Below are 13,967 nucleotides of genomic sequence, written 5' to 3' on the forward strand. Positions count from 1 at the left end.
AAAAACCAGGTCAGCATTTTAAGCAATACCAGCAGAGAAAACAGAAAATTAATTTAAGAAAATTGATGGATGAAAAGACTTATCTGTAAGACTGTTAGTTAGTGCTTTTTTTTTAAATATAATTTTTTTAATTTTTTTTTATAAATGATATTATCTATATTAAGGAAGTGTGATAAATTTCACAATGAGTTATCAATAATATGGTTCAAATTTATCTTTAACAAGAATCAAATCTAAGATCTCTCAACTCATAAATGAATAAAAATATCATTAGATCGTAGTACTAAGTATCCGTGCAGTTAAATCTCCAGCAATGCTGCTGGTAGAACATAAATCCAAAATTGACAAACCCATCCCATTCATGTCAGATTTGAAATAAATATATATTACTCATAAAAATTGAACTTTGCAATTGCGTGGCCCCTAAAACCAATCACATAAATAATTGGGCATTTAGCAAGAGTAAAAACACAACGAAAAATAGACCCACATTTCAAAATTTGATAATATTAATGTTTCATGGAACAAAAACATGAATTTGGATGAAATAATTAAAGAATAATTTGGATGCAGATACGCATTAGCGAAAAATAATCATCATCTTGGTACTTTGTTGGTGTTTCGATCTCCCTCCACTCTTCTTGTCTTTAATAATTAATTATTTATTTAACTCACTAGCAATATCGCTGTACTAAATAAAAGAAAAACAACAGCAAATGATCCAGTGATAAGAGCACGAACCACGGCTCTCTAATAAACAAAAAAATATAGGAGGTTCTGTCTGCTTGATTGTGTCAACGGACAGAGTGAAATTCTCCATAACTTCTTCAGATTTAAAAATGGTGGATAACCATGGCTTGCTACAAGTTGTTCTTCTTTTAAAATTAAAAAAATAAAAAAATAAAAGAAAAATTTGAATAAATTAGTCAAGTAATTGCATAAATAATATGCCTGTCTGTCTGAGAAATTAAAAAAGGAAAAATGAAAAGAAGATGGAAGTATTAGGTGGAAATTGAAATGATTTCAATCGGGCAACACTGAATAAAAGTCGTCTCCCTCCAGCACTCACCCACGGCTTTTCTGAAATTTCCTCTCAGTCCACCTTCCTTCTCTCTCTAGAAAAACCAGCGTATGCATTTCAGATCAAACCCATTTTTCCGATTTTGCAATTGGAGGAGCTGCTGATCTTCCCCAACAGTGTTCAATTTCTGCTGCCCCTTAGATCCAACTCAGGACCCAGAAGAATCTCGGTGGGGTTTGGGGGAGCTCAGGAGTGGTGGCTCTCTCTCTGTGCGCGTATCGCTAGGGCTGGATCTGAGCGGCCATGGCGTTGTCTGGCATGCGAGGCCTCTCTGTTTTCATCAGCGACGTTCGGAATTGCCCGAACAAAGAGCAGGAGAGGCTCCGGGTCGATAAGGAGCTTGGGAATGTCCGTACACGCTTCAAAAACGAAAAGGTTTGTCATTAGGTTTAGGGTTTTCGCTTTTCGAATGTGTTGTTGCTTTGCGAATTCGTTCTTGTTAAAGTTTGGGGATTGGGGGATGAGTGAGGTTTTTGATCCAGGCCGTGGTGGACTTGGTTCATTGCTTGAATTAGGGATTTGGGTTTTTTCTGGGTGTTTGTTTGGCTGCTGGGAAAGTCTGAGGAATGAAAGGAAAGCTTAAATTTTGCAATTTTGGGTAGGAAACTCAAATTTTGCAATTTTGGGTTTGTGGAATGGAAATGGTGAAGTGAGCTTGAGGTTGATTTCGAATTCCAAAATAAAGGTTACATAGTGTTTATGATTATCGCCGTTGCTAAGAATTTGGTGGCATCAGCCTTTCTCTTTTTGACTTTCAAGCTTGTTTAGAAATGGCTTTGCTGTGGACTGGTTATGCTGGAGGGGCAATAGAAATGACTTTCAAGCTTATTTACAAATTTAAATTTTGTACTGCATGTTGATGGGCTTCAAATGATACGCATGAAATACCCAGAGGCGTTCGCCGTCACTTGCTTTGCTTTTAGATGAATATCATTAAACCTGATGAATTTTTAGTTAATGTTCACCTAGTTATGTATTGCTATCTAATAGTTTTTGAAATATTGAACTGAGTTCTTGTTAGGAGAGGGAATAAGATGGGAAGTGAACTCTAGTCTGTGCCTAGGGAGATTGGAGAACACATGGGGATAGTCTTGATGTTTGGTGGCATTCCTTCACCTAAAACGTGTCAGTGTTCCCTCATTTTAATTCTATTGTTTGCAGTTTTAAGGTCACACAGCATCCATTTTGAAAATTTCAAGTTGGATTGAAATTCATCCATTCAATAACGTATACCTAGCTCTTATGCTGAATTTAAGATTCAGTTCGTGAAAATTTGAAACATATTTGTACACATCTTTTCTGCACACTCACGTTATACGTTATTTATCACCTGTGGATTTTAGGTTTGGCCAGCAAATATGTGTACTTATATTGAGTCATTTTTGAGCTCATGAAAATTTGAAACATTTTTCCATCTTCTGGTGCTTTCTCCATGGTCTCAATCAAAAGTTATTATTATGTGTTTGGTCACAAGTATTTTGTATTGCCTTGTTGACGATTTCTGTTAGCTATTACTGGTGATGCTGTTCTAGCTCCCTGTACACCTTATTTTGTGAATGGCATGAGTTTTTGGTGGGAGGAAGAAGAGGTGAGGGTTAAGGAAGATGTTGTGCGATGATTGTTTTGGGTAATTTGGTTGGAGGACATAGGAGGATGTTTGATACTTTTGGGGAAGAGGAGCTGAAGATTAAGTTTGCTTTTTTGGTACTGTTATGTGCTTTGGTTTCTTCAGAGTTTTGGGGAGTTTTTTTCTTATGAGATTTTCTCTGGCTCAGACAGTTGCTGTTATTTAGGTAGATTAGTGCTGTTTTTAAATATTTTTTGTACAAGTTTGTTGGATTTTCGGATCTGTATATAGTGGATATCTTGTCCTCTGCATTGTACTTTTTTCATTTTATTTACTCTTGTTTCTCATAAAATTGTGCCAAACTATTTTTCTCTCGTCAATGATCATGAAATTAGACATTAACTATCTTGTGCTCTGATTTGTACCTTTTTATATTTTAATTCAATATTATTCTAATAAAAAAATAGCAAATACATTGTTCTCTTTTGCCTTCTCTGTCTCTCTCATTAATGATTTTGACATTAGTTATCTCGCAACATAAATCCTATAGTGTCTTCTCTTTGGTTCAATACTGTAACTTAGTATCTTACACAATCTTTCCTTTTCCTTTTTCTTAATTGGTAGAGGTCTATTTTCTTATGAAAATTTTCTTACACTTTATTACTCAATACGGTATGTCATTTTTTATTGCTTGCTAATGCTATTTAGCTACAAAAAAGGTGACTGGTTAATGAAAATTCTCTTTAATTCTATCAACAGGGTTTAACACCTTATGAAAAGAAGAAATATGTCTGGAAAATGCTTTACATTTATATGCTGGGCTACGATGTGGATTTTGGGCACATGGAAGCAGTTTCTCTAATATCTGCGCCTAAGTATCCAGAAAAGCAGGTGATACATTCTTTTCATATCAACCAGAAAATGACTAGCACTACTTTTCCACTTTCCTTGCATGTATGGAAATATAGCTTGCAAGTCTAGGAAGTAAACACATCCTCTTCGTTTTCTTCTTGTATATCAACCAATGGAAATAGTGATTGACAACGTCTCAGGGTCACCATTTGTCACTCAGATACCAAGTAGATCTGGTATATGAATTGGAGGTGGTATGAATTTTGGGTTAACTTTGTGAACACCACACTGCTCAAAGTTCACCAGCTGACCTGAACTCCTACATCCAGTTTTATACTTATAAGAAATAAGAATACATTTTTTTTATGGTTCTTTTGCATACATTTTTTATAAATAGAACTTAAAAAAAAAATGCACAATTTTCTTCTCATGTGATTATTTTCAATGATAGTATGCTAAACATATAATTCTATTATATTGCTTTATCTTTATAAAAAAAAAAGTTGATCTCACACTCTAATTGACTTTCAATTGTGCGAACATTAATTGCAGGTTGGGTACATTGTAACAGCATGCTTGCTCAATGAGAACCATGATTTTCTGAGATTAGCGATAAATACCGTGCGCAATGACATCATTGGTCGGAATGAGACTTTCCAATGTTTGGCGTTGACTATGGTATGGCCATAGAAATTCTGTTAGGTGTTCGAAACATAGTATTTAACTTTGTTTTGAAATTGTAAGTTATAATGATGAGATATGATCTTATCTTCTGTTTGTCTTCCATAATTATATGATTTTATGTTATGTCAATATTAAATAAGTGTTGTTGAGTAATATTGTGGTTTGAAATACCTGGGATATCTTGAATATTTATTTGGATAAGTTTTTTTTTTTTTTTTCTGAACCTGTTGCTTCCATGCTGTATTTTGTTTGTCTTATTATTCTTGTGTCCCTAATGTACCAGTCAATATTTCATGTGTATTCTACTCTGTAGGTTGGGAATATTGGTGGGCGAGAATTTGCGGAGTCATTAGCACCTGATGTTCAAAAGTTACTTGTAAGGGGCGATGGATTTTTTATGTTTGGTTGAAATTAATAGAAAATGATTCTGTTGATGAAGTGTTTTTTTATTCAGATTTCTAGCAGCTACAGACCACTTGTGAGAAAAAAAGCTGCACTATGTCTATTGCGCTTGTATAGAAAAAATCCTGATGTTGTCAATGTCGATGGCTGGTATGTGAATATATGATTTTCTTCACTGCAGGATTTATTCCCAATACTATTGCCTTCTGTGCCTATTTGATGGGTTCTCTCCTTTCCTAATTATTTTAGGGCTGACCGGATGGCACAACTTTTAGATGAACGTGATCTTGGTGTTTTAACATCGTCTATGAGCCTTCTTGTTGCCCTTGTATCAAACCACTATGATGCTTACTGGAGTTGTCTTCCAAAATGCGTTAAAATTTTAGAACGACTAGCTAGGAACCAGGATATTCCACAAGAGTACACCTACTATGGGATCCCATCTCCCTGGCTTCAGGTTCGTAATATATACATTTTTGTTTTGTTTTATTTGTCAGCCTTCTTTGCATATACCAGATATCAAATAAAATCAGCCACCTATCCTTTTTCCCTATGAAAAAGATTCATCCTGTCAAATCTATTTTATTAAAACAATTGCAGTTATGTCTTTGTCTATTTTCTGTGCCGTCTCCTCCACGTGTTCTTTAAGCTTCCACCAATTAAAGTGGACATTGTCATTTTATTCTTGCATGGGTCAGAGTACCATATACCCAGCACCCTTGCTACTTAGATTGTAACTCAACCAGCCTTATAACTTTATTAGCTTAAGCTTCTAGAGCATTCTAATTAAAGAAAAATTTGGCAGATGTGGCACCATTTTTTCCTCTTTGGATTTAAATGTAGTTTTCTACACAAAGGTTTTTTCTGGGGTTCAAAACTCCGATGAGGTTGAGTTATCTTTAAGTGGCATTGGCCAGTACTTAGAGCCTTGATAATATCTTCATTTTCTTGCCATGCCTGGATGACTTAGTAAGGCTGAGTCTTTATCATTTAGCTTTGCTGGATGGTCACTACAGCCCATAAGGCTTGGCTTAGGCAGTGCAGGGGTGAAATGGTGAGCTGGAATGTAATGCATTCTGTAGTTTGTAGCATTTGGTGCATGTAAACGAGTTTGTGTTAGACTTATAAATTTTTTTGTTAGGACAGGTCAAGACAATGAGGGCTCTTCAGTATTTTCCAACCGTCGAAGATCCAAATACCAGAAGATCATTATTTGAGGTTCATTTTCTGTCAAGAACTTATTATCAGTTGTGGTGGTATATTTTTTGCATCTATAAAACGTTGTACTGGTGATTTCAGGTCTTACAGCGGATTTTGATGGGTACTGATGTTGTGAAAAATGTTAATAAGAACAATGCATCACATGCTGTTCTCTTTGAAGCCCTCGCTTTAGTAAGCTTTCTGCAGTACTTGTTATGTATGATTTCGGTATTTAGGCACCATTTATTGAGAGTTTCCTTTTAATTTATGTGTGTAGAAGTTGTACATGCATATAAGTAGTAGTACACCTATTTGGCTGACCGTTTTTTAAACCTTAGTAATTCCTGTAGTTCTTCTGGTTGCTTTGGCATTGATTTCCTCTAAAATCACGTCTTTTATGCCGTGAGTGAATGCAACAAAATATGGTCTCTCTGTGTACAGCCGTACATATATAAAGCATATACATTTTGCAGACATGCGTGGAATCATATGAACAGTTTCCCTTATAATTTTGTAAAAGTGACTAGGTTGTTTAAGTGAAAGTGGTATCCTCTGGATTATTCCTCCTGCCCACTTCTTTGAAGGTTAATCAATATTTTTTAAATGTTTATAAATTTGGGTTTGTGCAGTCATCCAAGATTGTGACTCTTGTAATTAAATAAGTTTGCAAAATTTTCTTTGCTAGCTTTCTCTGGAACTCTGTTTTCTTTTCTCCAGAGCACATACACACAAAAGTTTCTCATCTATTATTTTTAAAGGCAAGTGATTCTTATGTACTTTGCGTTATCATTGCCCAATTTTAGGTCATGCATCTTGATGCTGAAAAGGAGATGATGTCTCAGTGTGTTGCCCTTCTTGGAAAATTTATTGCTGTCCGTGAACCAAATATCCGATATCTTGGTTTGGTAAGTGGGGAAAACACTTATGGTTTCATACTCTTTGTTAAACAAAGGTATCAATTGATAAGTAACATATTTTTTCATTCATTTTAATGCAATCCTTGACTGAAGAAAACAAAGGAAACTGTGACTATAGCTTAGAAAGAGTAAACATGTTACTGCTGGATATGTGTATGATTTAAAGTCACATTGCTTGTGTAGGAAAATATGACCCGCATGTTAATGGTTACTGATGTGCAAGATATCATCAAGAGACATCAGGCTCAGATCATCACCTCATTGAAGGATCCAGATATCAGGTTACAACTGTTGACTATTTGGCTCTTGCTGAACATGTCAGATATCTGGAAGTTGTTTTTCTATAAAAAACAGCATTTGTTTTTTTTTCTTATTGTACTTGCTCTTATTTTAGTGCTTCCTTTTTCTATATCTTAAACCATTTTTGCTTACTGACATTGAATTATATGCTCAGTATACGTAGGCGTGCTCTTGACTTGCTTTATGGTATGTGTGATGTTTCAAATGCAAAGGATATAGTCGAAGAATTATTGCAGGTACATTAAATGCTGGGTGTGTTCTAGTTGGTTTTATAGGATTTTGGTAGATTGTCTCTTGTTTGTATTAGCACACATTTATTTTCTCTGAATTTCATCTGCATTCAGTATCTTAGCACAGCAGATTTTGCCATGCGTGAAGAATTGTCTCTTAAGGCTGCCATTCTTGCAGAAAAGTTTGCCCCTGATCTTTCTTGGTAAGAGTCGATCTTATTTTATTCCAATTCTTTTGAAAAACATTGTCCTCCCGTGAAAGGAATATGATATTGGACAAATACGTGCTTGAAGAAATCTGAAAACAGGCCTATGATTCTGAGTTGTTAAGCAACTGTAGTGGGGGATAAAATTACTAAAATAGCCAATGTGATGTAGAACCTGGTAGACAACTAACAGTGAAAAACAAAGAGAAAATGAATGGATAGTTAGATACGTAGGGAATACTAGACGAAGTGACAGAGAAGCGTGAGGTTCATAACGTGTATGGTGACTTGTTTTATATTAAACACATGTTTTGCTTATAAGGATATATGATATATGTAGGTTGCGGTTATAAAAGAGGTGATTTTTCATGACCATTTGAAAATGTTTAGTCTTGTTTTTGTCCTGCCTGTATTTTCTATTTCTGTTTTTGGTTTGACATATCTTCAGCTCATTATGTGACATTTTACTCTGAAACTACATTTACTATTTTCATCAAGGTCTAGTACAGAATTTACCAAAGATGTGAGTGACTGAATAGTGAAAACAGATCAATTTACTTAGCTTCTTTATTTCTGTCCTACTCTGTATTCTACTTAGCTACTCGGATTAGTTAGGGTAAGGCTTTATTGAGTTTATTTACACATGCTCACTCGCACGCGCACATGCATATGTTTGAAAAGTTAGTTTCCATAAATTTTTTGATTGGGTGGTTTTGTCTGTGAGGGAATTAAGTGTGTGGAATTATGTTATTTAGTTACTTCTATTCTTCTGGATCATTCTTGGCTTCTCTTTTGTTATTTGTGCACTCTTGAAGTAATGTATTATGGGAAGTAAACCTTAATCAATTTTTTGCATAATGATATTGTACAGGTATGTAGATGTGATTCTTCAATTAATTGACAAGGCTGGAGATTTTGTTAGTGACGATATATGGTTTCGTGTTGTGCAATTTGTTACAAATAACGAAGACTTACAGGTTAGAGTGCTTTGGTGCAATTTAATTGATGGATACGTTCATTTTAGTAACTATTACTGACATTTTATGCATTTGATCAGCCTTATGCAGCAGCAAAAGCTAGGGAGTATCTTGACAAACCTGCTATACATGAGACTATGGTTAAGGTGCGTATAGACTATGATTTGATTTTCCATACAAGCTTTAATATAATCTGAAAGAGATTATTGTATGCTGGATTATGTAGCATGTTCACTTGTAAGACTTGTGTTGACAAAATGTGAATCTGGACTACACATTTGACATTCTGGCAAAAATCAACATGATCGATGGCCCAAATCCAGAGTATAGGAAAAGAATATTTTCTGGCATACATTATAGAGAGAGAGAGAGAGAGAGAGAGAGAGAGAGAGAGAGAGAGAGAGAGAGAGAGAGAGAGAGAGAGAGAGAGAGAGAGAGAGAGAGAGAGAGAGAGAGAGAGAGAGAGAGAGAGAGAGAGAGAGAGAGAGAGAGAGAGAGAGAGAGAGAGAGAGAGAGAGAGAGAGAGAGAGAGAGAGAGAGAGATACAGGGACAGAGATTTCTATAGGGATTGATTTCCGTTGCCATTAAATGATTCCATGAGAGCCCATGATCCATATGTAGAGTATGATTGTTTATTAGCTTACATAACGTAAGGAGGTTAGAATTGGCTTTGCTAGGAGTTTCTTTAGAGATTTCATTGGCATGATGTCATATGTCTTACTTCCAATAGGTATCGAGTAAGGTCACTACTTATCCCAAAGATGTTGTACCTTTTTTACTTATTTTTCTGTAATAAATAAAGTTAGATGTCTTATATAAAAATAATAGAAAGATAAGGTGCTCGAGAATTGTAAGATCACTCTTAATGGAGATTCTCATTATGTTCCAAAAAGAGTCCTATGCTTTTGGGTTCTAGGTTGTGAATTCTAAAGTCTTGGGGCAGAATATATCTTTACACGTATGATATTCAAGAGTTTTGTTTCAATTTCAACTTGCCTCAATCTTTAGCGTTCATTCTTTCTCTTGCATATTTTTTGACCAAACTTAACCATCTAAATAAAATAACTCTCTTGATTTGTTTGGAATGAATACACATACAACAGGTCAGTGCATATATCATTGGAGAATTTGGCCATCTTTTGGCCAGACGGCCTGGGTGCAGTCCGAAGGAATTATTTACCGTCATACATGAGAAGCTTCCTGCTGTAACGTAAGGGAACTTAAACTTAGCTCTGTTTCTTATTCTTGCTAAATCCTGTTAGCATTTCCGTATATATCTTACACATTGTATGATGCATTTGCAGGACATCTACTATACCTATTCTTCTTTCAACATATGCTAAGATCTTTATGCACACTCAGCCTCCAGACCAGGAACTACAGAATCAGATCTGGTCAATATTCAACAAGTGAGATTGTCCTCTGTACTTCTACTTTCATGAATTGGTTCTTTTCTGTTAATCAAATTCTGTGTTTTTCTTTATCGCATGGTTTACTTATGCAATATTCAACAAGTGGGGTTGTCCTTTGGGTCTTTACTTTCATGAATTGGTTCTCTTCTGTTATTAATTTTTATTTTTTTCTTTAGCTCACAATTTTTTCCTTTCAGATATGAGAGTTGCATTGATGTTGAGATACAACAAAGAGCTGCTGAATACCTTGCCTTAAGTAGGAGAGGTGCAGATCTGGTGGATATTTTGGCTGAAATGCCTAAATTTCCTGAGCGGCAGGTACATTTGTTTTGCACTTTCCTTCAGAGGATCAGTCAGTTCACAACACTATCAATTTCTTGGAAATTATTGAAACAAACTCTAATATATATATTTTTGTTTAATATGTAGTCTGCATTGATCAAGAAGGCTGAAGATACAGAGGTTGATACAGCAGAACAAAGTGCTATCAAGTTGCGGGCCCAGCAGCAAACATCAAGTGCTTTGGTTGTGACCGATCAACGCCCTGCTAACGGGACCCCGCCTGTCAACCAGCTCGGTCTTGTCAAGATGCCCAGCATGAGCAGTAACGCGGTTAGTATTGTTTTTTCTTTTCAATAACGATTCTGATCTTTTCTTTCATTCTGTGTATTTAGGGTATGCATGTTGTAGTTTCACATACAAATATTATATCTTATTTTGATTGAACATTGATGTATGTTTGGGTAATGTCACAGGATCACAATTCAACTGACCAAGGGTTGTCTCAGGAAAATGGTACTTTGAGTAAAGTTGATCCTCAGCCACCTTCAGCAGATCTCCTTGGTGATCTCTTGGGTCCCCTGGCTATTGAAGGCCGTCCTGCTACTGCTGGTCAGCAACAGCAGACTGTAACCCCTGGATTAGGAAGCGATCCAAATGCAGTGGATGCTTCAGCAATTGTGCCTGTTGGCGAGGAGCAAAATTCTGTTCAGGTACTTTCTGTAGACATTGTCTGCAATCATTGCTGGGTGCTGTATTTCTTCTAAGTTCTAAGATCTAGGTGGAACCTGAAAGTGTTCCAAATGCAGTGTATTCTGCTCTGTAAATTGGACTGTCAATCAGATATTGATGTTTTGATCCTGGTTAATTGGTATTTTCTGTTTTTAGAAGTAATGGTGTTTTTTGAGTAGAGCTTAATACACTAACTATTAGATAAATGTGTTTGCTTTTGGTTTTTTTTTTTTTTTTTTTTTTTTGTCAGTTATACTTATTTTCTAATACTTGTTAACTAATTTTATAATTCTTAAATGCAGCCAATAGGAAATATTGCTGAAAGATTTCATGCTCTCTGCTTGAAAGATAGTGGTGTTCTATACGAAGATCCTAATATTCAGGTTTTCCCCCAAATCATAGTTTCCATTTTTTCTTTGAGATTATGAAAATTCAACAAGGCCTTATTAGGCTTATACTGACATGCATGTGATGTTATTCCAGATTGGAGTTAAATCCGAGTGGCGGCTACATCAAGGATTTCTTGTTCTATTCTTGGGAAACAAAAATACTTCACCACTTGTGTCAGTTCAGGCTATAATATTACCTCCCTCTCATTTGAAAATGGAGCTCTCACTAGTACCGGATACTATTCCTCCCAGGGCACAGGTACTAAATGTTACCCTTATAATTAAGCTTTGGTGGTTGATCTCTCTCCCTCTCTCATATTTATTAGCTTTGTGTATGTCTATTTCTTTTTGTTTTGTTGTGTAGGTACAATGCCCACTTGAAGTTGTGAATCTCAGACCTAGCAGGGATGTAGCGGTTCTTGACTTTTCCTACAAGTTTGGTAACAATATGGTACTTACTCTAAAATTCTTTTGTATTTAGCGTCCAATGAAGCAGAAAACAGGTCATATTTGTGGCTTCAGATACTTATAGTAACCCTTTTGTAGGTCAATGTCAAACTTCGCCTCCCAGCTGTCTTAAGTAAATTTCTTCAGCCTATTCCGGTGTCTACTGAAGAGTTCTTTCCTCAGTGGAGATCACTATCGGGGCCACCTCTGAAGCTTCAAGAAGTGGTATGTGTGTTAAGAATTTGTCCCATATGTGATTTGTGTTGAAGAAGAAATTCCTTTTATGGATTTTAAAACTAATCGACAACCATTTATGTTGAGTCATTAAAAAGGTCGTACCCAGTGCACAAGGCTCCCGCTTTACGCAGGGTCTGGGAGAGGTGAATGTCGGCTAGCCTTACCCAGTGCACTTGCCTTCATTTATGTTGAGTCATTGACAAAGTAAATTTCTAATGACATGAGCGCTTATTAGTCCCCTTCATTCAGCTTTTGCGGAATAATTCGTATACTTGTATAGTGTAAGTTGTGCCCTCTAAAAATTGATTGACAATTTCATTACCATCAAACTCTGATGGGAAGGTTTATGCTGATGTTGTGTAATCTACTGGAAAGCAGGATGATAGAACCTGTCAAGTGTTACACGTATCAGAATAATAAAAACATGCTAACCAGTTTGTAGTAAAGTTTTAGCGTTGTTCAAGCAGCTTATTGCTAACCCCAGGTCGAGGTTAAATTGTTATACATTGGCTAGCTTCTGTATTTGGCATGTGGTGATATTGTCCAGTAAACAATGCAGGTTAGAGGTGTCAAACCAATGCCACTTGTAGAAATGGCGAATCTACTTAACAGTTTCCGGTTGATGGTTTGTCCAGCGCTTGTAAGTTCCCTTCTTATGTTTTAAATTTTCCTTGCAAGTCTGCCAGTTATTTAAGGTGGTCACTAATGTATTCTCTATTTTAGGATCCAAATCCAAATAATCTTGTTGCAAGTACAACGTTTTACTCAGAAAATACACGGGCCATGCTTTGCTTGGTAAGAGCTATATGTTTGTTTCCAGGACTTCAGACTTTAATTGGTGGTATTACGGCACAGCTGAACCCCCAATTGTCGGTTTATTGTTATAGATAACAATATGTTTCTTGAAAATGATGCTCTAGAATTGTAACAGGCCGCTCACTCTTTAGCTTGTTTTACTCTCCTCAGGTTAGAATAGAAACAGATCCAGCAGACAGAACACAGTTGCGTATGACAGTTGCTTCAGGGGACCCTACATTAACGCTTGAGTATGTATTGCTAACCTTAAAATTTTCTGACTTGGAAGATGGAAGATAGAATCCTCTGACCTCCGAGTGATGTGCAGGTTGAAGGAGTTCATCAAGGAACAATTAGTTTTCATGCCTCCAGCCCCTCATGCACCTGGACCAGTGCCGCCAGCACCTCCAGTAGCTCAACCGACCAGCCCGGTTGCAGCATTAACGGATCCCGGGGCTATGCTGGCCGGCCTGCTGTGATGTGTGAGGATTTGTTCATTATACACTCGTAAATCTGATTTATACAACCTGCCCAGTGGCCTCTCCCGCGCAAAGTTGAAGAGGTGGACAAACAAAATCTCGATGCAAGGGCTGACAGAATTGAAGTGTGAGCTAATTTGTGCGGGCGGCTTAAGTGTTTGAGTGGATCTCTCCTCGGGCGGTTGGTCGGGGTTTCTACATTTTTTTCTCTACAATACAATTGTGCGTACGTGAGAAATTTTCGCGGTTTTGGGGTGGCGGTGTTTTTACATATCTTGCTCGATTCACATTTTACATATCTTCCCAGTGTCTGTCAGTGGATTGGCTTCTGTAGTTACATATGATGGAGTAGATTAGTTGTAATAGCTTGTATTTGTTTGTTGATGCATAACCATAATCTTTCTTCTCACTAATACAAATTATTGGGTTGATCTGCAGTGTGTGATATGTGTTGCCCCTTTGGGTACAAAATGTCTACTCTACACTAAGGGGTGCGGGAATAAATTCCCTCCACGTGACGCCCTATTAGCCATTCTGCCCTAACGTTACCGTGTGGCATAATATCCCTCGAATAATCTACAACTCTAGTAAGTGAGAATTTTCAACACATTGCATAACCAACGCTTGAATTACCAATTTACCAGAACCTCAGAAGTTAGCAAACAATGGATCACAAAAAATTACGTAGACGGATAAAAATTCAATCCATGAGCCTTACAAAGCCATGTGAGGAGGATTAGCAAAACCATACTCTAGAAGGTTTCATTTGTAAATTTCTCG

At 36.6% G+C, this 13,967-nt stretch overlaps 1 protein-coding gene and 1 long non-coding RNA gene across 2 annotated transcripts; both read left to right on the forward strand.

The window, feature by feature from the left end:
* Window positions 1-947: 947 nt before the first annotated feature.
* Window positions 948-13,624, forward strand: LOC103448008 (AP-2 complex subunit alpha-1-like). Its single transcript, XM_008387244.4, has 27 exons — window positions 948-1,456; window positions 3,408-3,539; window positions 4,053-4,178; window positions 4,498-4,560; window positions 4,639-4,736; window positions 4,836-5,043; window positions 5,733-5,804; window positions 5,886-5,978; window positions 6,590-6,691; window positions 6,887-6,984; window positions 7,158-7,239; window positions 7,348-7,436; window positions 8,311-8,416; window positions 8,497-8,562; window positions 9,521-9,627; window positions 9,722-9,826; window positions 10,027-10,147; window positions 10,259-10,441; window positions 10,585-10,821; window positions 11,143-11,223; window positions 11,324-11,488; window positions 11,594-11,680; window positions 11,776-11,901; window positions 12,473-12,553; window positions 12,637-12,708; window positions 12,880-12,959; window positions 13,037-13,624. The coding sequence occupies exons 1-27, from the start codon at window positions 1,325-1,327 to the stop codon at window positions 13,185-13,187; spliced, it is 3,063 nt and encodes a 1,020-aa protein (XP_008385466.2). The 5' UTR covers window positions 948-1,324; the 3' UTR covers window positions 13,188-13,624.
* LOC139189725 (uncharacterized) lies at window positions 12,056-12,471 on the forward strand. The gene is made up of 2 exons (XR_011573594.1): window positions 12,056-12,194; window positions 12,292-12,471. It is a non-coding gene; the product is annotated as an uncharacterized lncRNA (long non-coding RNA).
* Window positions 13,625-13,967: the final 343 nt, after the last annotated feature.

Source organism: Malus domestica, chromosome 11 (assembly GCF_042453785.1).
Source record: "Malus domestica chromosome 11, GDT2T_hap1".
Classification (NCBI taxonomy): Eukaryota; Viridiplantae; Streptophyta; class Magnoliopsida; order Rosales; family Rosaceae; genus Malus; species Malus domestica.